Below are 25,631 nucleotides of genomic sequence, written 5' to 3' on the forward strand. Positions count from 1 at the left end.
TACACAAGCTCTTTAATTTAGCAATGAAGCAAGGCTTCCCTAAGCCTTGGATGTAGAGCCTTATGTGCCCATCTTTAAGAGTGGGTATAAAAGAATTCCCCTTCATTTTAGGACCATTTGTCCAACATTGAAATATGAACCAAGTAGGTTCCAAAGATGTCATCATCACCTCTGTACACCTATATGGATGGCATACTTATTCAATCTGCACATGATCATGGGAAACACATATTTAACCTCCTCTAATGCAAATTTAGGCTAGGGTATGTGTTATAGGAGAAAATAGTGCCAACATTTAAGCAGGGTGGAGTTTGGTGAACTATCACCTCCAATGGTCATGTTACTGCCCAATTTAGGGATCTCGACAATGTCCTCTTGAGGTGCTAAGGTGATGCTTCACAGGATAAGTGCCTACTGTCACCTTGATACAAAAAATCCACTCTTTAAACCAATTCCTAATGAAAGCTATTGTAGGCTTCCCTAATCTACACATAAACAACTTTGCCCTTGATAACTAGACTGATGCCTAAATGTGATGTCTAGGGTGAAGGTGGGTGAAGGTAGGAGTTAATTAATTAATTACTGATTCTGAAATATGACATAAACTGCAGAAAAAATGCAGACCAGCAAGCTAATAATTACTCAAACCTCGAAATGCCTTATTTTAATATCAAAAAAAGGTGAGTGATGGATGCCCTTACCAAATTAATGAATTCCTCAATTTATCCTTTGATAAATCGCTGAAAGTGGACAACTACGTCGTTGTCCTGCACTTTTTTGACTTGCAAAATAGGAAAATGCAGAAATCTAACAAGCAAAAGTGCCTTTGGAGGCCACCCACAAGTGTGGAAACACAGCAGATCAATATATCCATGGGCGGGGAAGGTTGGGCAGCATGTTATTAGCAATAAAAACAGTCCAGCAACCTAAATTTGTAAGTTGAATGGAATTCCCAGCAATCTGGAAAGTACTTGCAACAAAAATGGGGTTTATTTTCCCTAGGTCCAAAACCTAGAAAATTATTCCAGCAAAGTAATTGATTTCTAGTGGCTGAAATATCTCTATTTCTATGTCAGAAAATATATATTAATCTATAAAATGAGATTTGGAAATAAAACAAACGGTTACTTGTGATATTTACTTGATTTATGCCCTTTGAAGAAATATTTCTGGGTTCTGTGTAAAATTCTGCTACAATAAACTGCAAATTTGCAAAAATATCTTAACAATATCCTTGTGAAATATATAATTTAATTGCAAAAAAATGTGGTATAAATTCCTTTGAAAAAATAGATCTAAAAATTAAAACCCCAGGGGTTTACTAACTTTTTAGAGATAAAAATTTCGATGCAACCTCGGAAAAGATAGAGAAAAATATTTTGGTATTTTTATTTTATAAAACAAAAAGTAAGATAAATTAATAATTTTTAAGTGATTTCTATAATGTGGCTTACCTTGGCAATTTTACCTTTCTAGGGCACGGAATCACAATCACAACCCTCTATTTGTTGTTCATGCGATCTGGATTAGAGAAGGGGAAAGGCATCAAGGGGATGATCAAACCTCGATCTAGTCGAGGATAATTGTATAGCTTCTGAATTTCACTACGAAAGTTCCCTCTACAAAGAGATTTCCAACCGACGGGTTAACTACGACAAAATGAAATCTCCTTCGTTTGGTAAAGAAACCCTCGATAAGGATTTGTCTAGCTATGAGATTTGATAACCTTTCACTGACAAAGGAGGGATGAGGTCTTGTGCCTTGATCTCTCATTCCATGTGAAAACATTGTCCCTTGATGGATCAACCCAATAGTCCTGCAATAATCAAGAAAACACTTCTGCCTATTCTCTAATAATTGCTACGACATAAATCAAGACGAGAAAGAATAGAAAAATTGACCCAAAATTTGCACAAAAGGAAAGTATTATTATGACATATAGTGATTTCATAGTTCAACAACAACATATTTGGGTAGAGGGCTTTAGCCTTATATAAGTTTTTTTATAACAGCTAGTAAATCCCTTTCCCAAAACAATGTTCGTTGACTTGTCATTCACAAGACTGGAGTCTATGTCATCGCAAAAGAAAAATATTTTTCTGCATTAAAAATTAATTCAACCACAAAGGGGTCGACTTGAATGAGAGAGACCATAGCTTGGTCTAGGATCTCAACGTGTAGCTTGATTTGACCTTGACTAAGCTTGAAGTGATGAAAAGTAGCCCAGCAACTTGACTTTTATGCACCAACAACTAGTTTGACCCCTTTTTAACTCCCACGTGAGAGCTGGAAGGCAAGTTGACTAGTCCACAAATTCCCTTGTTTGAGGAATACCTTGCATGATAAGGATGACATTTTGCTTGAAGAGGGTGGTCTTCATTATGGAGATGCCAATGTGGCATCTTTTGACCTCCTTTGACCTAGGGCGTTATGTCTAGGCCATCCTTTATTGTTTCCTTGTGTGGCTTGAGATGAAGTCGATTTTTCTTGCATGGACATGAAAACTTCAACGTCGAGCTTCTTTTGGGTTCTAGGTGTGCATGTGTGTTAGGAAGCCCCATGCAAGACATGCAACATAAAATATAGCATATGTGATGTAAATTATGCTTGCCACCTTTTTACTCATAGAATACCATGTCCACATCACCCTTTCCAAAAACTCAATGTGGCATGTGTTAGAGTCCTATAGTGATAGGATTCATAATTTTGAATTGACTGAGGTTAAGTCTTGTAATATTGTACATACCTTTGCTTTCTGCAAATGTTTTCCATATTAAAATTAAAAAATGTAAAGAGGGTATGTCCTAAAAGAAATATCAAAGGACAAGAAAAATAAGAAAAGATAAAAAAAATGAAAAAATATGAACCCCAAACAAAAAAACAGATCATGAAAGTGTGCAAGTCCAAGTGTCACTACTCTTTACTTTACTGTCTTAAATAATGGTTGTGTGTATCTTGTCATACATGCCACAACCCATGATAGTCAAATTGTTTAATCTTGACTACTTCATGCTTTGAATTTCATGTTTATAGTTAGAGAATAAAAATTTGACCAAACAGTTTAATCTTGGCAGATTAGTAGATAGGTAGAGAAATAAAAGGAGCTCATCAGTTTAATCTGAGCCCTTGGAAGATATAAGGTTAGAAGTAGATAGTTTGTTTCATAAAACAAAAAGGAAAGAAAAGGGTTTGTTAGCTTAAGTGCACCCAATAAAGTGAAGAAAAAATGTTAGGGTAAGTAAAAGGGTAAGTAGAAGAAAGGTTGTAGAAATACAAGCTATTTGAGGCATAAGCACATCTATCATGTTTAATCATGTGTTTCAGTGTGCAGGAACAATTGTGAAAGAAAAATGATGCTCATATGCTGATTTTCCTAACTTCCCCCATTACATTTCACCCCCCACTATATAATTAATTTCCCTTTTACCCCTTCATGGCTTGTGAAGGCACCATTTCCCTTCATTTTGACTCCTACCCCTTGGTTTCACACATTCCCTAGCCAATTTACCTTCTAAATTCATCCCCTTTCTCAAAAATCCCTTTCCCCTAGTGTGAAACCCTTTTCCCCTTGGAAAAATCACTTTCCCTTTGATTAATTCCCCTAAAATCTCCAAAAAAACCCACTAAAACCTCCTATCCTAACTATTATCCCCCCCTGCATTACTTTGTTAATCCCGAAAATTCACTTTTACCCGTTATATTCCATAAACCCGCATTACTTTATTAACCCCGCACATATACAATGATTAATTACACTTAAGGGTAATTAACCATGGGCCCCGCTAAATCCCGCCCCCATTCCCCGTCATGCTACTCCGCCACGCGATGACCGTTGGATCGTCCACCCCCAAATCCTACGGCCCTCGCCCATATCGCGCCCGCTCACTGCCCGACCTTTACCAGCCTGAAAGCACGTGATATGGGCGGTATTGCTCAGGCCCCCTTGGGTTACGTGGCGGCACCGCGCTAAGTCGCGTGCTCTCGAGAAAATACTGCCCGACCCCCATAAGCAGTGCGATATCCCCCAAATACCGCCTCCCCACCATATAGCAAAACCATCACTGTTCATAAAAACATTTTCCCCACCAATTTTCTAACCATTCCTGATTAAAAGCCCATAGACCCCCATTTTCACTCTTTTCACGCATTTTCTTTGCGAAAGAGTTTTAAGCCCTCTTGCGCCCCCGAGCTTTTGCGACTAGTTCCGACTACCAATTGCAACCCGAAGAAGCTCCGGACACCCATTTCAGCCATTCACAGCACACTTGAAGCCACAAAAACCTCTGCAACCACCATTCAAAGACCAATTTGCAGCCCCGACCATAAATTCTAGGTATTTCGACATAAAACCAGAACGACCCTCTCAGTTTAAAACGTATAGTAAAATTCATGAAATAATTGATTGAATTTAATTGAATTCCCTTAAATTGAGAGTATTCCCTCTCCTAAAATACCAAAACTCCTACCTACAAACTGCCAATACCCTACCCCTGTACCAGAGTTATAAAGACTTCATTCCCACAGACAGTATAAGCCCAATTTCCACAACTTGTTACAAAAATGGCTTCCCAAACCTCTCTAGATGTCAGACCAGTGATAACCCCTCATTTAGACATTGACCACTTGGCCTTGGTAGACAAGGATTTCCAAATTAAAGACACAACCACTCCAGGCCACCTTTTGAGAATCCACTGCTGGGCCAAGGATAGGTTCCTAAACCATGCTGACGATATAAACCTTTGGGAATCCAATTTTCCCAAGTATACATTCCCAGAAGTCCACCCATTCCCAGACATAGTACATATTTGTCATGCCTGTTATGTTCCTCCAAGCCATAGGGCTATTGAGGCACCAAAACATGAGATATTATTCACCATTACTGCTGAATCCATCTACCAGATGCTGCAAATCCAACCTAGTCCTAATCTGACTCCTTTGTCCATTGGAAACCTGTTGGACCTGTACATCACACTGGACCCTGCCAAGATCAAACAAATATTCCAGAATTTCATCATTGAGGAGAGACATAATCCTAAAGACATTCCACCCTATGCTGCCACTATTTTTTCAGAGACTGGCAGGAGAATAATCGCCATGCTCTCATGCATCCTTGGATACACATCTGATGAGCATGTGGATGAGGTCATCATGGCCTTCTTATCCATTTTCACTCCAGGCAAGCCTCTTGCTGTCATGTATGATTATGCCCAGTTCATTGCAGACAGAATGCATGAACAGTTCACTAGATTGTCCACTGAAAGAGTTTTCAAATATTTTTCAGTGCTGTTTCATATGTTCTTGTATTACCAAACAGATAAGTTCCCTTTGAGGATCCAGAAATTGGACACCAAGGGAAAGGAGAGATCAGTCATCTACTGGACACCCTTGGTCCACAAGTTTTCCACTTCATTCACCTACAAAGACTTTATTGACTCTTTTGTATACCCAGTTATGAACATGCTGACTTCTAAGACTCAGCCTAGAATCAACCCAGAGATTAAAAGAGTACTGCAATTGGCCAAGAACAGCAAGGTGGGAGATTGGTACTTGTACCAAAACCACACAGAGATCAGGATTTATGGCTCTGAGCTAGCCCCCTACAAGTTGCCCAAATACCTCTGAGGATATTTGCTCTTAAGTACTTCAGGCAGATCATCAACTCTGATGAGATCAACTTCCTAGCTTATAGGAAGAAAACCCAGTTCAAAGTGAAGAACCAAATGGGCCCATTTATTTGCAACAACAGAGAAGCTGGACCAGAGGTCGACATGTTACTTCAACTAATGAAATTAAAAAACAGTTTCATCTGGCACTATGACCCTCATGGGGTCATAAACAAGCTCAGACTCAAAGTCAAGTTGGCAGCATACATCCACCACCCAAGGCCTGACATTGAACAGTTTGCTAACCAGGATGAGTGGGTGGAGAACACCTTGATTGACATGGACAACACTGTTGTGGATATAGAGAATACACTTATTGATTTGGAGAGACAATTTGATCATAACTCTTTCCTGCAGGTTCCAGAGCAAGGAGGGCCAATGAACATTCCTCCTGTCATACAGACTCCACTAAATGAGGAAAAGAATCCTAAAAGGAGTAGGGATGAGGCATCTAGCTCTGCCATGGAAACTACTAATGAGCTGGTTGAGCCAAGCAAGAGGCCCAAATTGAATCCTGTCTTTGAACAGGAGGATAACATTGCATCAGAAGAAATAATTGACACTGAGGCAATGAGACAAAAAGGTAAAGAAGTAGCTGCATCAGAGGAGACACAACAACCCTCAACATCCAACACATAGTTGGTAGATAGACAGCCGAGTATGGAGATCTCTTCCTATGTCAAGCCAACTGACAAGGAAAAAGACATTAAAGACAGATTCAAAGAAATCAAAATGAGGAATGAGAGACTGAAGGCAGAGACATATGCCCAATATCTCAAGCTCACACCACCAAACCAGACTAGACTGATGTCAGCCTTTGACATCAAAGAAGGAAAAATGCAGGTCTCATTCCTACAGCCCACTGTACAACAACCAAAGACCTCAGCAGACTACAAGAAGACAAATTTTGAGGTGTTGGCTAGGGATGTTCATCCCATTGATTAGATAGAATTTCACAAGTAGGCTGGAGAGATGATCTACTCCACCCTCATAGCAAAGGCCATGGCTGCTTACAAGTTACAGGATTCATTAGACAATATAACAACTCAATTCAAGCTAGAGAGAGCCTCTTCACAGGCTAAAGACACCAGGATAAAGTCCTTGGAGGACTTGGTTATTGAACTGGGCCATGACCCAAGTGATGTAAAGGCCACAGAGAAACTGATCAAAAAGAAGAATGAGGACATAGCAGCCCTCAAGAAACAGCTCAAGTTGCCTCATTTGCAGCACCCACAAACAAAAGAAGTCCTAGAAAGCCAGACCAATCATGAGGAGATGATGGACTTGGTGCTGCAATTGAATGACCAGTTAAAGGAGATGGAGAAGGAGTTGGATACCTTAATCCAGCTTAAACAAGCTAGCATTGATAATGCTCCTGCAACTGTCATTCCAATAGTGACCATAACTGTACCTTCTACTTTGGCAGCAACATTAGCTCCCACTGCTCCAATGGCCACTGCACTATCAACATCTGCACAGACTACATCAACAACAGGATCAACAACAACGACCTCCACAAGTGAAGAAGCAAACAGGCTGGTCAAAGCAATGGAAGAAATGTCCATTCAGACCAATGAGATGAACAAATTGAAAGAGAAAGTCAGCAACCTTGAGACAGATTGCAAACTTGCCCAGATCATGCATAAGGAAGAACAACAAAAGGCTGCAAGGATGAATGAGAGGATAAAGAGCCTGGAAAAAGAACTGACCTTGACTGAACCAATAGGAAAGGCTAAAGAGCAACTGTGGGCCAATATCATTGACTCTGTCAATGATATTTGGCCATCCATCTAGGTCATATTTGAGCAGATAGATTTAATAAAGCAGGCTACAAAATCCATTGAAAGGGTTAAAACAAAACTTGGAGATATGCCAGAGGAAGTAACAAGAATCATCCACTTCCTCAACTCCAAGAATAAGTATGAACTGCAAGAGCTTGAGATACCTGACAGGACAGGTACAATTTTGGAAGTCAGAAGAGTCCTCACCAAGAGGAATTTGATGTTGAATTTAGAAGATAAGTGTCAGAACATGCAACTAGTCGTTGACAGGTTCATGGCTAAGTTTGAGCTGTTGAAGGAAAAGGGATTACCTAATCCCTTAGTTATAAATGACAAGTTAATGACACAGGCAGATTACAACAAGAAGATCAGGGAAGTGGCCAAAGAACAGGTGATCACTTCATCCATGAAGGGCATGCCAACAAGCAAAGTGTTGTACCAAACTTTTGAAAACTTGTTTTACCTCCAACATGAGGTAAAATACCTGTTTATTGATAAGCCCACTTTTGCCAAATATACAGAGGCAGATGAGATATAGAGAAAAGTGATCAATATCCAATTACCAGATGAAGAAAGATGGGAAAATGGAATGATTTACTGTAGTAAAAGGACAGTGAATTATAAATTTACAGTGAAAAGTGAAACAACAAGGTAAAAGGATATTGACAAGTCAGCAGGGTTAAAGTGTATCAGGTGAAAGGTCAAAGTAAAACAGAACATCCAGCGTGAAGACCATATAGCCAAGCATCATAAAGGGCAAAAGATCAAAGAGCAAAGCCAACATAACCTTAATAACAGGGACAACAAGCAACAGTTCAATAGTTGTCTCTATCTTCTTGCAAGAAGATATTCCTTTTTTCCTAGATTACTTCTGAAAGCAGTTTCAGATATTTTGTAATTCCTTTTGTAGAAATACTTCAAAATTCGAAGGATTAGGGTGGATTATTTTACATTTGTAGAGTTATTTTGATCTTGAACCTAAGGGTGATTGTACCATTTTCAAGTCAACAGACTGGAGCAAGTAATAAAAGCATTTTGCTACAGGATCCATGAGATGAGCCATTTGCAGTGAAGAACTTTCTTTGTGTGATTTGGTTACCTTCTTATGTGTTTTCATAATCTTAATTGTGTTCTAAATTTGAATGAATTAACTGGAAATATCACTCAGAATTTGTTTAATTACACTCTGTTTTGCACAGTTTAGTTACATGTTTTCCTCTGATACCCGTATTTGAGAAGCCTTAATTGCTCTCCCATCTCGGTTGATTTCTTTCATTCCTTCCGAAGTCCGGCCTAGGGAACCCTTAATTGCTCCCTGGATCCGATTTGAAACCATTCCACCATTTAGCCTTTGAGATCTGTAGTAACTCATCTATCTTGCCCTGTAGACACTGTTTTTAGAACTCAATCCAGTCTTGTTTGTTTGACATTCGACTCCATAGCCCAATGGTAGAAACCAAACCTCTTTTCATCTAAGTAAAGTGATCCCACCACCAAATTTCAAAACAAAACCCCAAGTGCAAGCAATAACTAGCCTAAAATCATCTTAACTAAAACAAAGTTAAATTATAAAGAGAGAGCCCTCTCTGAGCATCAGGAAGGCTAGGTCTTGATCTCCAAAAGTGGTTTGTGGTTACCTTTGATTTTTCTTTCTTCATTAACTTCAAAAGAAATATCAGAGTGATAATAGCACATCAAATATGCTTCATATTGATCATTTTGTACCCTTGTTGAATTTTGGACTTGGGAGTGTTGTGCATTGGGATCTGTGAAGTGCCTCAAGAAACTTCAATTTTGTTGTAACTTGTAAACTATGAGATTTCCATGTGGAGAACTGAATATACTATACCACGACCAAAGATGGATACAGATTCTATGACATGTGACCATGTGGGAATGACATAGGCGTGCTTAGGATGATGGGCAAAATAAACCCTGCATAATGTGATCACCCCTACAAAACCGTTGGCTCCCATAAACCAATATCCCAGTAGATCCATCTCTAGACCTCCAATCCTATCTAGGATGAAAGGAATTGAGAATGGGGACTAAATGACTGGGCATGGCCAACCATCAAAAGGCCTAGGACATGATATACATCATCATCCTCATGGCCTTCAAGGGTTTGGGACTTGCATCTCATTGGTCTTACAGTGGTGTTGCCATGAAAGATATAGGGTATCTCCTAGCAGGTAACAGGTCATAAGTCCCGATTCAAGATGTTAATTGAGAAATTGGGAAATATTCAAAAACATGTGTGTTATCACCTCCAATGGTTATATGCCCTCATTCAAGATGGTTTATTGAGAAATTGGTAACAGCTTCCTGTGAAAGAAGGGAGTAAATGATGAGCATCTTAGTATAGGACTTGGAAACTTTTGCGATTGTGTTTTAGTACAGGTTGGCCTCTTGTATAACTATAATGTCGTGTCCAAATAGATTCCTAACTTTCATTTAGGAATTAGATTAGCGTCTTGTGGCTAGATAAGGTGGTCAAATGTAAGAAAAGGCCCTCCTTCTATTTAAGTCCCTCACTTATTTTATACAGAACAAGCTGAATTTTCTCAGCTAAATACTATATTCTAAATTAATGCTACAGTTGAATTGTTGCCACTTCCCATCTTGTTCTTCTTCACTCCCACAGCTCACATCACATACCATCTTTGAAAGCTAACCGGGTTGTTAAATGAAGCAGTGTAAGTTAACATTTCCAATATTGGATTTCTTCAGATTCCAAGGGAATATACCAATGTATGGCATTAGGTATATACAGGGTATTCTGCACAAGTGGTATGCTCCCATGGGAATTTAAAATTTTGTGTCTAGGAGTAGACATCCTATGTCTAGATCAAATGCCACTTTGTCCATTCAAGTTAGCTTGTAATCATATCTAACAAGTGTTGAGAAATCTGGGGCAGCATAGTTAGGGCTTCTTATAAAATTGATTTCTGTATTATATGACAATTACTTGTGATTAGTTCTTATTTCTTCTTCTTTTTTATTAAATGTTTATCATCAAGATAATTGTCAAAACTTCAAAGACACCAAGAGAACACAAGATGTAGGCACTCAGTCAGGGCAAAACCCCTATGAAGGGGAAAACCCAGTCAAACTCTTTTACTAGTAGAACCAAATCAAGATGAGACAGACCAAGACCTTTTTGACCATGACACAGTCTTACTTCCATCCATCAAGTCAGCCTCTTATCAACACATCTGCTCCTTAGCTCTGTAATTTTGTTGCGCCAATATAGACTTGATTCTGCAATTCCATTACTGTACCTTTTCCCTCTGCAATCTTGCTGTTCCTATTACAGACTTCGACCACTGCATTTTTGCTGCTCCTCTTACAGACTTCGACCCTGTAGTCTTGCTGTTCTCTTACAGACTTCGACCTTGTAATCTTACTGTCCTCTTTCAGACTTCAACCTGTAATCTTGCTGTCCAATTGCAGATCTGAACTTTCTTGTTCCTTCTCAAGCTGGGTCGAGTTCATAGGCTATAAATAGTTGTTTCTGTCTATTCTATTGAGGCCGACATGAAATAGTAGAAGAGGCCGACTTGTAATGAGGCATAGCTGATTTAAATAGGCCGACTTGATGGAGGAAGGAAAGACATACTTTGACATAAAAAAAGATTTTCTTTTTTGACACAATGAGCCCAAGAAGGGATCTCTTACATAATGACTTTGACTTTGACTCAACAAAAATCCTAGAAGCCTACAATGGAGGCTTGACCTATTGACCATTGACCCAAGCATGAAACCCATGCTTTAATAAGTCAATTTCTTTTAATAATAAAAATTTCTTTTTCTTTCTTTTGACCAATACAATTATGAGGACTGACGCTAGTTACATTTTTCAACAAGAAGTTACAAATTTATACGTTATCTGAGACACCGCCCTTCTTTCAGGCTTACCTGTTTGGTTCACTGATACTAGATTGACAAGATTGATTGGGTGTTTCTTATAACAATGAATGCATCTTATAGATTCAGAGTGGCAAGTTCAGTGATATTACATGCATGATGATTACTGGGTATTTCTTATAGCATTGAATGTATCTTGGAGTGGTAGGGTACATGATAGTGTATAGCAAGGACCAGATCTTCCAATTCACAGTTCCTTACATTATTTTTCCTTTGCAGGTTCTACATAATGAATTTGACAGGTAGAGCTTTAAGGTTTAATAGTATTACTCACCATGCAAGTGTTACTCAGTGCCTTGGTTCTGTTGGTGGGCAGCCATGGTATATGGGTGTGGCAAGGCCTTCTATTGTGAAAACAAATGAGTCGGATGGCTACAAGGAAGATAACATACACGATGCTGCTAAAGATAATGATGGCAATGAAAACAGTGATGAATCTATGAATCAATTTCACAAGGAGAAAATTGCACGTTCAAAAGCTGGTCATTACTACATTCCACCAGCTCCTGAGGATGTGAAAGTCTTTCGAGTGCAGGGTTCCCAGTTTTTGAAACTCAATGTTGGAACTTGGCATGCTGGCCCACTTTTCAAGGACGCATCCATGGACTTCTACAACCTGGAGCTGAGTGACACAAATGTATCTTTTGTTTCCTTATCCCTTCTCTTAAGTTCTATCTCTCTTTGGTTGGTGGTGGTTTCGAGTTTCAATGCATGCTGTTATGAAAATAATCTTTCAGTTGATATTGTTGATTTCCTGTGGAGTAAAAATGCATTAAACCTTTTGTTTTTTTGTCTGTCTTGCACGTACACTTGGTCATTGTTCCTCATTTCTATACAGGAATTGTTTGGGAAAATGCTTGAGAAATGTTTCCCAGGTGTCTCTCTTCATTTTCTGAGCAGTAAAATGGTCTTTCCATCTTTCTTTTTTCCCAAAAATATGTAAGCGTTAAAAATTCAATGCATTTAATTAAAAAAAAAACTAATAACACCCAGCCATACAATTCTTTATAGGTGTGTACAGATTGGCATGGACAATAGTATTGATATATTGGCAATGATACATTATTAATGTATCATTATTTTTAATAATAATGATGTACTATTGGCCTTGAGGGTTAGCTCAATTGGTTGGAACCACTGTTGCAAGGACTTCACTGGTAATCTGGTGTGCTGTGCAGGTCCCCAGTTTGATTCTATCTGGGTCAAGTGCGTTAATTCTATGCTGCATGCTTTACACTTGGTGCCATACTTGGAATGAGGGAAAAGCCCTGGAGTTTCAGAAACACTTGTTAATTCAATTAATTTTGCATAAAAGATGCCATAATGAAGTTGAATTGATTCAAATTGCTGGTCTCCTGCCAAGTCTATACTATAAAGCACTTTGCACAGATTTGTTGGAATCAGTGTTACTGGGGGCGCCTCCCTCCCTAGAATCACCCTCCCGAAATTTGGGACCCTGCAGATTGATAGGATTGTATCATTTCGTTGGATTAGATCACATATGAGGGTATGGGATAGGCATTTAATTAAGAGCACCAAGCCCTTTATGTACTTCAATGTTGTTGGTGTTGATTGTTGAACTCCTTTGTCATGTCCTTAGCAAAATTGTGCCCTTCACTCAAACCAAAGTCATTAATTAGGCATGTTAAAATTTTTCTACCTTATTTAAAGGCATGGATTAAGCTATTTCATCATAATTTGGTGATGTTGATTGTTGTCCTTGAGGATTGAGGTAGAAGCAAACGCTAGACAAGAGGCAAAGGATGAAGGATGATACTAATGATGACAATCCCATTATAAGCGATGGTGGAACTGTTGATTTGGTGTAGTATCGGATGTGCTCTAGCTATGAAAATTGGTGGAGAGGCTCAAGCACATGAGATCTCCAAGACCCAAAAATGGTTTGGGCAGATTCTAACCGGTTTGGGAGATATCAAAATAATTAATATTTTTAATGGAGTTTTTAAGTCTAAACTTAGGAAAAATAAAAATATTAATGGGTATTAATATAAAACTGGGTTAGAAGGTTCCAAAAGTCATGGATCAAGACAAATCTAATCCTAGCTGTTGATTAGAGATTTAATCTCGGCCGTTGATGAACCAACGAGAAAAGTATAAGAGGAGGCTTGAGGGTCAGTTGGAGAATACACTAGAGTGATTAGTCATTCATTTTGCTAGAGTGGGGTTGCTAAGCAAAATTGAATCAATGATCAGCAGTGAGGGGCAGTGAGTACGAGGCAGAGAGGCAGGGACAATACTGGGAGACCAGCACAGAAGCAGAGAAAGCGAGAGCAACAGTCAGTCCAGGCTACGCAGAGCCCAGCAGAGGCAGCACAGAGCCCAAAGAGACTGTGTCATCCACGCAGAGGGAAGAGGGAGTGACGTAGAGGCTCCCAGAGGCTGCGCAGTGCCTCAGAAGGCTGATGCAGAGGGTCCTGGGGCTAACGCAGGTCAGCAGGAGGCTGACACAGAGGCTAGAAGGGCCAACGCTGAGCTTCAGTTGCGTTGGAGAGGGTTTCGTGGGACAGGTTTTTTGAATATCTGTTTCCGGATATAGAGGTGTTGTTGCTGTGTATTTTTCTTTGTCGGGTGAGACGGATTAGGCACTTAGATGTACTCAGATAGACTGCATAATAATATAACCCTTTGAATAGCTGCACTGGTTTTCTTGCATTGGGTTTTTCCGAGGACATTTTTCCAAAAATAACGGTGTCACTTGTGTGCTTGTTTTCTTTCAGTTGATGATCTGTAGATGTTGTGTCTGTATTGTGTTTATTTCAGTATTTAAATGTATTAAATAACTTGTTCGAATTTAAACGAGTAGAAGAAATAAACCAACAGAGTACAGATTAATTTTCTAACGGATAGACTTAGAAAATTCAATAGGAACATTGCTTGTCCATTAAATGTTCTTTCTCATTTATTTATAATTCTTTCTTTCAAAGTTTCAATATAATCATTAATGTAGTATGCATGACATTTCTAACTTCATAATAAGACAGTGTTCATCTACAAGTAGCACAAATATGCACATTTTCATATATTTTGCAACTAGTTGGCATTTTGCATGTTTTTCTTTTTTAATAGAAATGAAGTATATATAAATGCTCTTGGTTTGCTCCACTCCCAAGGTTTTTTGGGAAATGGCACTCTCAGTGCTCTTGCTCCTGCTTTTGTTCCCACTTTGCTCTATGCTTTGGCAACCTTGGTTTGAATTGTTGGTGTAATTTGTACATGTGGACACTGCCATCTCATAATGTGTCATTAATGCATTTGGTTGGGGATTAATTATGGCTAAAGCCATGGTTCATTGTAATAATAAGATATAGGTAAGGTCAACCTAGTCAACTTTGATATGTAGGCTCAATAACCCTCTTGGGGCATGCACTCTACTTATGTGGGTCCATAGCCCCTCTTGTGAGGACTCTGTACTTGAGTTGTGTATATTGCTTCCCAAACCCTCACTTTAAGTGGTAAAGCCCTAAAACAAAAGTGAAAACCTAGGGGCAATGTAGAAGGTGTTGAAATTTCTAAGTACTACCCGTTAGAAATTTAATCTGTATTCTTCTGGTTTATTTCTTCTACTTGTTAATTCTAATCAAGTTATTTAAAACATATAAATAATGGAATAAACATAATACAATCTCAACATCCACAGATCAACAGCGGAAAGAAAACAAACACACAAGTGACATCGTTATTTTTGGACAAATGTCCCCGGAAAAATCCAATGCAGGAAAACCGATGTAGCTATTCTGAGGGTTGTATTATTATGCAACATTTCCTTGAGTACAACTGGGTGCCAAACTCGCTCACTTGGCTGAGAAAAATAACCGGCAGTAATACCTCTCTATTCGGAAATAGGTATTCAGAAAACCTGTCCCACGAAACCCTCTCCAGTAACTCTGAAGCACTGCGCTGGCCCTTCTGGCCTTTGCATCAACCCTCTGAGGCACTGCACAGCCTTTGGGACCCTTTGCGTCACTCCAGTTGCTCTTTGCGTGGATGACACAGTCCCTCTGGCTTCCGCGCTGTCTCTGCTGGGCTCTGTGTGGCCTGCTTTGGCTGTTGCTTCTCGCTCTATGCCTCTGCGTTGGTCTCTTGGCACTGTCTTTGCCTCCTTGTCTAGTACTCACTGCCCCTCGCTGCTGATCACTGATTCGACTTTGTTTAGCAACCCTGCTCTAGCAAATCGAATGACTGTTCACTCTGGTCTATTTTCCAACTGACTCTCAAGCCTCTTCTTATACTTTTCTCGTTGGTCCATCAACGGCCGAGATTAAATCTCTAATCAACGGCTAAGATTAGATTTGGCTTGATCCATGGCTTTTGGAACTTTCTAACCCAGTTTTATATTAATACCCATTAATATTTTTCCTAAGTTTAGACTTAGGAACTCTATTAAAAATATTAATTATTTTAATATCTTCCAAACGAATTAGAATCCGCCCAAACCATTTCTGGGTCTGGGAGATCTCATGTGCTTTAGCCTCTCCACCAATTTTCATGGCTAGAGCACATCCGATGCTACCCCAAATCAACAGGAGGGTTACATGATGTCATCACAATAACTCCTGTGCTCTCTTTAGGCCAATTCTCCAATGGCACAGTGGGGGAATCCCTAGACAATTAAATCTGATTTATGATGTAAACTTAAGGTCTATTTCAGATTTAGTGAACAGAAAAATAAAACAGTTCTAGTTTATATTTTTTGGTTGGATAAAAAGAAAACTAGTGTCAATCAACAACTTAGGACAAATGGAGTCAAAGGATATTTAGAGTGTTTGAACATATATGAATGGGGATGATATATAACGTTGGTAGATCATGCTAGGATTTATGTATGAATGCTATTTCAGATTTGCAAGAAAATTAGCTAGATATGGCCTTTCCAAAGGTGCTCAAATACATATGCATGAACAAGGGGTGATCTTGCTGACAACCACAAATCTGCCTTACCTTTTGCTGAAATGACAACAGCAAATTAAGTAGCATCATAACAAAAATCAGCAAGTGAAAAGGATAGGAACACTTCAACCAATGCCTTTCTTTAGATGAAATATTTTGCTCTTGAATCAAGGCCCTTTACAGCAGAATTTGTATGTAATTTTCAGCCAATAGAAGAAACCATATGAAAGCAAAATGAAGGACCACATGTGAACAAATATGCTTAAACATTCATTTGCCTTAAATAGATCTTTAAAACTTAGCCATTTAGTTTTTTTTTCAATCCTACAATGACCTTTATTTTCATTTCTTTAGCCATTTCTAAGCCTACCAACAATGCTTCATATTTTGCGGTGTTGTTTGTGCAATGAAATTTGAGCTTGTAAGAGAAAAAGGTGGCCTCTCCATGAAGGGATGTGAATACTATCCCTGCTCCTATACCTGTCTTGGATTGAGCTCCATCAACATGCATCTTCCATGGGAGTCCCCTCTATATCTGGGACTATGGAATGTGCTAAAATGGAAAAGTTCCCAATAACATCCTCTATACAACCGATTCATTCATTGGATCATCATATCTTCAACATGGTACTTCATCATTGGTTCCCTATATAATTGATGTTAGTGTTCTCATATGTGGTTATAGTGCGATGTGATAGATCCATTTGAGTGCTACCTTAGATTAGCAGCTCACTTTCTTGACAAAAGTGTACTATTTTCATTAACAATGTGGTATTTGGATAGGCCAATAACTTGACTTGAAGATCTTTGATCAAACCACACACTTCGATTTTGATTGATTCCAAGGTGCAAGGCCATGTGGTTCTAATGCTCAACTGATTCATAACCTTCAAAGATATAACATTCATGGAAGCCCCTGAATCCAACAAGCAATTATGAAATAGCAACTCGTTTATCATTAAGGTAATATATAAAGGAGAGTGGCTACCCCATTCTTTCTTCTTTGATTATTGCTTGAAACATATTGAGAAATCTTCATTAGCATCATTGAACCTTAAGAACCTTTTTAACTTTTCCCTTTGGGGTAAGATCTTACTAATTGAAGAAAGGGAATAGGGACCTTCATTTTGGACATCCACTTGTCAAATCAATGTTTAAATCAAAATTCATATTCATAACTGATATTTTTAATGAGGACCCTTTGGTGGCTCCACTTCTTGACCTCGAGTGAAGGTCCACAAGAGTTCTTTGAAAAACTTGCCTCTTTGATTTAGGCTTTTGTGGAACACCTTTCTTTCTTTGGAGCTAAGTGTTCCATTCTTTATACATGATTTTCTTTTTAATTTCTTCAACCGTAGGCTTCTTTCTTAAAATCCTTGTAATTTTGTCAATCTTTATGCTATTGTTCCTTATCTCATTCATATGTTCTTTTGACATGACATAGGACTTGTCTTGTAAAGTGCAAATGTAATTATTGTTTTCTACTAAATTCACATTGTCAAATTTGTTTCAACCTTTAGTTTGGTGTTCTCTAACTTCCCTTCGAACTTTTGGATGTGATTCCTCATTATGCACATTATCACAGGCTTAACACCAAAACACCTCTTCTTGATCTACCATATTGGTGGGATTTATGGGGATTGGGGGTCTTTGCTATTAAGGACCTTTGTTTCTACTCCATCCAATATTTCCCTTTGTCTAACACTGGTTCTATTGTGCTCCTTCCAGAGCCTATTTTGTATTCTTGACATTGTAGATTGTGATTGACTAAAATTGGAACTCAACCCTTTCATGGTCTTAATCAACAATGTTATTGCATCTTGGGTTGGATTTGTTAAATTCAGAGCTTTAGGTTTTGGTGTAGCTCTAGAGGTGAATACCCTAGGAGATCTAAACAAATCTACTTTGCCTAAAGAAGCAACATAGCCTTCAATTTTATTGCCATCTTTTGAGTTTCTGATATATCATTGGGGGCCTTATCTCTTAGCAAAAAGCCAAATCTCCTTTAAATGGATTTATATGACATAGTAGAATAGCACCACCCTATGGTTTAATCCAATGTTCCACCCTATTTTTGGGATACAGGAACATGAGTGGGGAAACACACATGGAGGATGTGTGGAGACACCCCCCAAATTTTGGGAAATTCATTGGGGATGGTGGGGATGTAGGGTCCCTAACACAGAGGACTCTATCTCTAAAATTATAAAAATAAAAATAAAAATGACAAAATCCCAACCATAACATTTGATCCCATAAAAGTTCATCATTGTGCTATGTAAATTCTAATTTCAGTTTTGTAAATGGTATAAACATGATTCAAATTTAGATTCAGAAATGAAATACATCGATTAATAAATGAAATATTGTATACATTGATTCATATTGATCATTCTAGAATGTAAATAGTAGTAAGCAAAATAGTGATATCGAAGTCACTATTTTAAGAAACGATCGAGCCAGACCGAGCCATTACCTGGCCAAATCGGCTCGGTGGCCAAAACGTTTTGGCTGGCCGGGTTGTTACTAAGCCGGTGATCGACTCAATAACAACCCGGCCGGCTTGGCCGAGCCGGAGCTAACTCAACCAGCTTGGTCACCGTGGCTAATTTGCAGCCTACAGATTTTTTTGGGAAGGGACCTGACAACTAATTCTAATTTGGCTTAGGGTTATTTTGAGGTCCATTTACCTCTCCCAACCCTATAAAAGCTACCTAACCCTTCTCATTTCCTCACAGCTATCTCATTGCATTTGTTGAGAATCTGTGAGGAGTTTGTGAAGAGTTGTGGAGTTTGTTTTTTGGAGCAGCAGTGAGGAGTCTTGGGAAAGCATTGGAGCAACAGTGAGGAGCTTCTTGGGTAGCCATTGGAGCAACATTGAGGAGTTGGTTTGTTGGAGCAGCATTGAGGAGGCGGTTTGTGCCTAGAGGTATTTTTTTTTTTCACTTCTAAAATCTGTTTTTGCTTATTTATTTTTTTGTGCAAATCTGGAAATTGAAAAGAGTGTTTTTTGTAAAAGAAATGAACATTGAAGCAATGCTATTTTTTTTGTTTTCATTTTCAGATTTTTTCCTTTCATTTCCAAGTCAAAAAATGGCTCCTAGAGTGAAAGATGCTGCTTGGGCATATGCTGAAATGGTTGATAATCAAATGCATTGCAAATTTTGCCATAAAAAAATTAAGGAGGGTCTTGGGGGCATTCATAGGCTGAAACAACACTTGGCAGGTATTAGAGGCCAAATTACTCCATGTGAATCACCACAAATTGGGGAGATTAGGAAGGAGTTGTTAAATAGCTTTGAGAAGTTTCAGGAAGAAAAAGCTAGGCAAAAAGAAATAGAGGCTGAAATTGGGAGGAAGAGGAGTATACAACAAATGATGGCTACCAACCCCCATTTTGATTTTGAGGGCTCTTCATCTATCCCTTGTACTGATGCATCCAACCCCTTCTGCTATGTTCCTCCCTCTTTGGAGTCCATGCAAGAAAAAAGGGTAAGGGTAAAATGAAAAAGAAGGGTGATATGAATATCAAAAGTTATTTCACTGTCACACCCTCCTCTCCATCAGATGCACATGGTCCTCAAGCTAGTAGAACTTTGCAACCCACTTTAGATGACCATTGGAAGAAATAATTGAGGGAGACTGCTTGTGATTACATAGCTAGATGGTGGTATGATGCTGATATCCCCTTCAATGCTTCCCATTCACCATATTATGAGCCTATGTTTGATGCCATATTTGTTGTTGGAAAGGGCTTCAAAGGCCCTACTATGCATGAGTTAAGGGGGTCTCATTTGCAGAAAGAAATTTCCTCCATTGATGAGTATTTGAAAGATTTCAAAAACTCATGGGCAAAAATAGGATGTACCATCATGTCAGATGGATGGACTGATCAAAGGAATTGTACCATCATAAACTTTCTTATCTTTTGCCCATAGGGAACCATGTTTCTAAAATCAGTTGATGCATCTGATAGGGTGAAAGATGGACAATTGTTGTTTCAACTATTGGATGAGGTTGTTGAGGAGGTGGGGGTGGCTAATGTTGTTCAAATCATCATAGATAATGCCTCTAACTATTTTCTTGCTGGTAAACTGTTAGAGGAAAAATACAAAACCATCTTTTGGACCCCATGTGCTGCACATTGCATATACCTCTTGCTTGAGGATGTTAGAAAATTAGATTGGGTCAAGAACAATATAGATCATGCCAAAAGCATAACAAAATGTATCTAAAATCATTGATGGATTTTGAGCTTGATGAGGAGACACACAGGGGGCAGGATATTATTAAGCCTGCCATCACTAGATTTGCAACTCATTTTTTGACATTGCAATCTATACTTTCCCAACATAGAAACTTGCAAAAGATGTTTTCCAGTGATGAATGGAATCAAAGCCAGTGGTCTAACAAATAGGATGGCAAAGATTTGAAAAAGAAAGTTAATGAAGAAATATTTTGGAAAAAGCCGCAGAGATTGTGAAAGGTTGCTGAGCCACTAGTTAAGGTGTTGCAGTTGGTGGATGGGGAAAGATTGGCTATGGGCTTCATTTATGAGGCTATGGATCAAGCAAAGGAGCAAATAAAGAGGGCATACAAGGATAGAGTGGCTAAGTATGGGCCCATTTGGGAAATCATTGATAAAAGATGGAAGAATCAACTCCATCGCCCTATACGTGCAGTTGGGTATTTTTTGAACCTAAGGTATCATTATAAAGCTCTGGAGGCAGGAGCTTTGGGTGGGGAGGTTAGAGATGGATTGATTGACTGCATTAATCGCATGATCCCATTGGAGAGTGATCAGCTGGAGATACACCAACAGGTCACTTGTTTCAGCAAAGCCACATGTACCTTTGGCAAGAACCTAGCAAAGATTGCAAGGAAGTAGATGAGCCAGGTAAACAAAAAATTCAATTTTCAAATTCTTATTTTGTTAAATTGTTTATAATTTGAAAGTTGATTGTTGGATATAATTTGTTGAGCTAACTCTTTACACTACTATGTTTTTTGTAGCACAATCGTGGGAGGCTTTTGGTAGCCATTATCCTCAATTGCAGAAGTTTGCAATTAGGCTTTTGGTAGCCATTATCCTCAATTGCAGAAGTTTGCAATTAGCATTTTGAGTCAAACTTGCAATGCCACTAGGTGTGAGCGCAATTGGTCTGTCTTTGAGAGGATTTTCACCTAGAAGAGAAACTGTTTGGATGAAAAATGATTAAATGATCTAGTCTATGTCCTATACAACCTTCGGGTCAGACACAACCAATTGTTGAACAAAAGACTTGATTTAGATCCCATTGTGTTGGAAGATATTGATCCAACATCAGATTAGGTAGTGGAGAGTCATCCGACAGAGTTTGATTTTGATGAGGATCTTGATTTGGATTTACAGATGGAGGCATCACTTGAACAAAATGTTCAGTTGAATGCAGATCTAGTCGTACCAGCCTTAGGCTCAGCGTCGAGTCCTCCAAGTTGCAGGCACTTCCTTTGCTCAACCACGACAGAAGCACATATCTTGTCTATCTCAGGGTGCAGCAGCTGCACAGCTTGCCAGTGCTACCATTTCTACAGATGTAGTTGGAGATGATGATGAGGAGGAGCCATGGGTTTCTCCGTCAGACTCTAATTCAAAGTCTGACCCAGATGATGTTGGCTCCTCTAGTAGTAGCTAGTAGTACTGGTGACTAGTGGTGTTTTACAATTTACTTTTGTTGTAGAGGCCATTTAGAGCCTCCTTGGTTATGTGTTTTTGTTTTGATCTCTATATCATGTATGTAGTGGATAGTGCACTGGGTGCCATTTTGATATAATGGATATATACATGAGCCTACTTTGATCATATGTTGTCTTCTCTTTATATTCTAAAGCTTTGTGTTTGGAAACATGAATGAAAATCTTTAAAATTATGTTTTTTTAATAAAAAAATTAATATTTAATGTATTTTTTACAACAACCGAGTCATTGAAATCACACTGGTCAAGTCGATACCAAGTTAGACTCGTAGTCAGAGTCAGAGCCGACCCTCGACCGTTTCCAAACTTGAGTCAGAGTTTTAAAACACTGACTGAAGTCTAAAATAGTAATTTAAAATTACTAAAGGGTGATGAGTCAAAAACTTGGTTTAAGGTCATTGGTACCTAGAATCAAGACTCAAAAATTAAAATTGAAAATTAACAATGGAAAATGAACACCAAAAATAGAATGAGCATTATGGAGTCAATCCCAGTGATTGGTCCTCTACATCCATCTGCGACATAAAGGTTGAAATTTTCACGTGAAATGCGAGATGAAGATAGGTTTTAACTTTTAATCTTCATAAGTATTTATGCATTTTTTGTTTTTTATTTCTTTACTTATTTATTTAGTAATATTTAAGGGTTGTAAAAAAAAGTTAGTGAGTGTAGGGGGATACCTAGGTGTTCCCCTTTTGAGGGTTGGGGGTGGAATATATGCCTAGAAGTAAAAGAATGTCGAATGAATTAATTAATTTTGAGCAAGCAGAAGCTCAATAATAATACAATGAATTTACAATAATAGAAACATCAAGTTTCTATGTAGAATATGGAAACAATCAGTTTCATCTAAGAAACTGCTTAAAAGAATAAAGATAACAGAATAGATGAGTATTAAATACAAAATAGGAATAGGATACTAAATAGGAATATTCTAATACCCTCCCTTAATACTCAATCTATTTACAACACCAATAGACCCTCTGAATTTTACAAATTTATCAGGACCAAGAGGCTTGGTGAAGATGTCGGCAGGCTGCTCTGTTGTGGGAACATATTGCAACTGAACTGAGCCGTCTTCAACAAGCTGGCGAATGTAGTGGCAATGAGTTTCCACATGCTTTGTTCTTTCATGAAAGACTGGATTTTTGGCAAGTTTGAGCACTCCCTGATTATCACAAAACAAAGACGTAGGCCCTGTCTGGGAAACATGCATATCTGCAAGCATACGTCGAAGCCAAACTGCCTCACAGGATGCCTTAACTGCTCCCCGATACTCTGCTTCTGTTGAGGAGAGAGCCACTGCCTGTTGCTTCTTACTAGTCCAAGTAACAGCACCTGATCCTAGACTAAACACATACCCAGCTGTAGATTTACGGTCATCAACCGAACCGGCCCAGTCAGAATCAGTGTAACCACTGAGTATAGGATTGGAACTGCGAGTATATAGGAGGCCATAATCAGATGTACCACGCACATATCGTAGCACACGCTTTGCTGCTATCCAATGATCAGCTTTAGGTGCTGACATAAAGCGGGAGATATAGCTTACTGCAAAACTGATGTCAGGTCTGGTGGCAGTAAGATAGATGAGACTGCCCACTAGTTGCCTGAATAAAGTTTCATCCACAGGAGGAGAGGATGACTGAGATGAAAGTTTGAGCCCTGGTTCCATAGGAGTCGTGGCCAGTTTGCAATCCTGCATTCTGAATCTGTCCACAAGATTTTTGGCATACTTGGACTGAGAGAGAAAGATATGATTTTCAGTCTGCCAAACTTCAACCCCCAGACAGTAATGAAGAAGTCCCAAGTCTGTCATCTCAAAAGTTCTGCATAAATCTTGTTTGATCCCATGGATCAAATGTGCAGAGCTGCCAGTAATGATAAGATCATCCACATATACAACCACAAGCAAGATATCATCACCAGTATGCTTGATATACAGGTTTGCATCAGATGGACTCCGCTGAAAACCCTGAGCTGTCAGATACTGATCAATTTTCATGTACCAAGCCCGAGGAGCTTGCTTCAATCCATAGATTGCTTTAGCTAATCGACACACTTTCTGTTCTTGACCAACAACCTTGAATCCTGGAGGCTGCGTCATGTAGACTTCTTCTTGGAGATCACCATTTAGGAAAGCACTCTTTACATCCATCTGATGAACTTTCCAATTGAACTGCGCTGCTAGGGCAAGGACAAGCCTTATGGTACTCATCTTGGCTGTAGGAGCAAAAGTCTCTTCATAGTCGATGCCTTCCTTCTGTGAGAACCCTCGAGCCACAAGACGAGCTTTATACTTGTCTAGGGTGCCATCAGCTTTGTATTTCACTTTATACACCCATTTGCAGCTTATGGGCTTTTTTTCTGCAGGAAGATCAGAAAGTGTCCATGTGTGATTCTTCTGAAGACTCTGAAATTCGGCTTCCATAGCCTGTTCCCACTCAGATGTACCCTTAGCCTCTGAATAGGTTTGAGGTTCAAAAATACTGTGAAGGTTAGCCATAAGAGCAAAATTGACTGTAGACTGTTGTTTGTTCTTATGTCTAGAAGTTCTACCTTCAAGAAGCTCATCATCCCGGAGATCACCAATGGTTTTAGCCCACCATTTAGGCCGAAGAGTAGAGGAACCAATATCAGGAGGAGATGAAGAAGACTCAATAGGAACAACAAGAGGAGGGTTATTTTCTGGAGGAAGCTCAGATAGAGTATTATCAAATACTGATGCTACATCATCCCTCCCATCAGGTGGATCGATCGGAAGAAGAACACTGTGAGGCTGATCCTCAGAACACTGCTTAGAAGAAGAAGACTGAAAAAATCCTCTATCTTCATCAAATACTACATCCCGACTGAAGCTAAGACGACCGGTGGCTATATCTATCAGCCTATAGGCCTTGTGATGATCACTGTAACCTGTCATCATGAGTTTCTGGCTTTTGGAATCCAACTTAGAGCGCTTAGCAGGTGGAATCCAAACATATGCAACTGAGCCAAATACTTTGAGGTGACTGATCTTAGGCTTACGGCCAGACCAAACCTCTTCAGGAGTCTTCCCTTTAACAGCCTGAGTAGGTGATCGGTTAAGAAGATAAACAACAGTAAATACTGCTTCAGCCCAGAATTTGTTTGGAACACTCCTGTGTTGTAACATGGAACGAGCCATTTCAACAACCGTGCGGTTGCGACGCTCGACAACACTGTTCTGCTGAGGAGTGTAAGGGGTGGTTAATTGACGTTTGATGCCATGAATATCACAGAAGTTGGCAAAAGCTGAGGAACACAATTCCCCCCCATTGTCGGTCCTAAGGGTCATGATGTTACGACCAGATTCTTTTTCAACTAAGGTTTTAAACTTCTGAAAGGTACTAAGAGCATCAGATTTATTTTTTAGAAAATACACCCACATCTTTCTACTGAAATCATCTACAATAAGTAAAAAATATTTACAAGCAGTGATAGAAGCTGTATTCATAGGACCACAAATATCAGCATGAAGTAACTGAAGTACCTTAGATGCGCGCCAAGATTCTCCATCTTTGAATGAAGACCGATGTTGCTTTCCCGCTTGACAGGCGCTGCATACCCCCAACTGCTGAGTCTGAATATCAGGTAAT

At 39.1% G+C, this 25,631-nt stretch overlaps 1 protein-coding gene across 1 annotated transcript in view; it reads left to right on the plus strand.

The window, feature by feature from the left end:
* The window catches only part of LOC149192609 (uncharacterized), a 132,820-nt gene that overhangs the window by 41,374 nt on the left and 65,815 nt on the right, over positions 1-25,631 (plus strand). The window contains exon 2 of the mRNA XM_089404650.1: positions 11,591-12,008. Coding sequence (XP_089260776.1) covers positions 11,591-12,008 — 418 coding nt within the window. The remainder of the gene's footprint in view (positions 1-11,590; positions 12,009-25,631) is intronic.

This window comes from Pinus tabuliformis, chromosome 2_2 (assembly GCF_031772625.1).
Source record: "Pinus tabuliformis cultivar Carrire ecotype Pingquan chromosome 2_2, CPIR1, whole genome shotgun sequence".
In the NCBI taxonomy this organism is placed as follows: Eukaryota; Viridiplantae; Streptophyta; class Pinopsida; order Pinales; family Pinaceae; genus Pinus; species Pinus tabuliformis.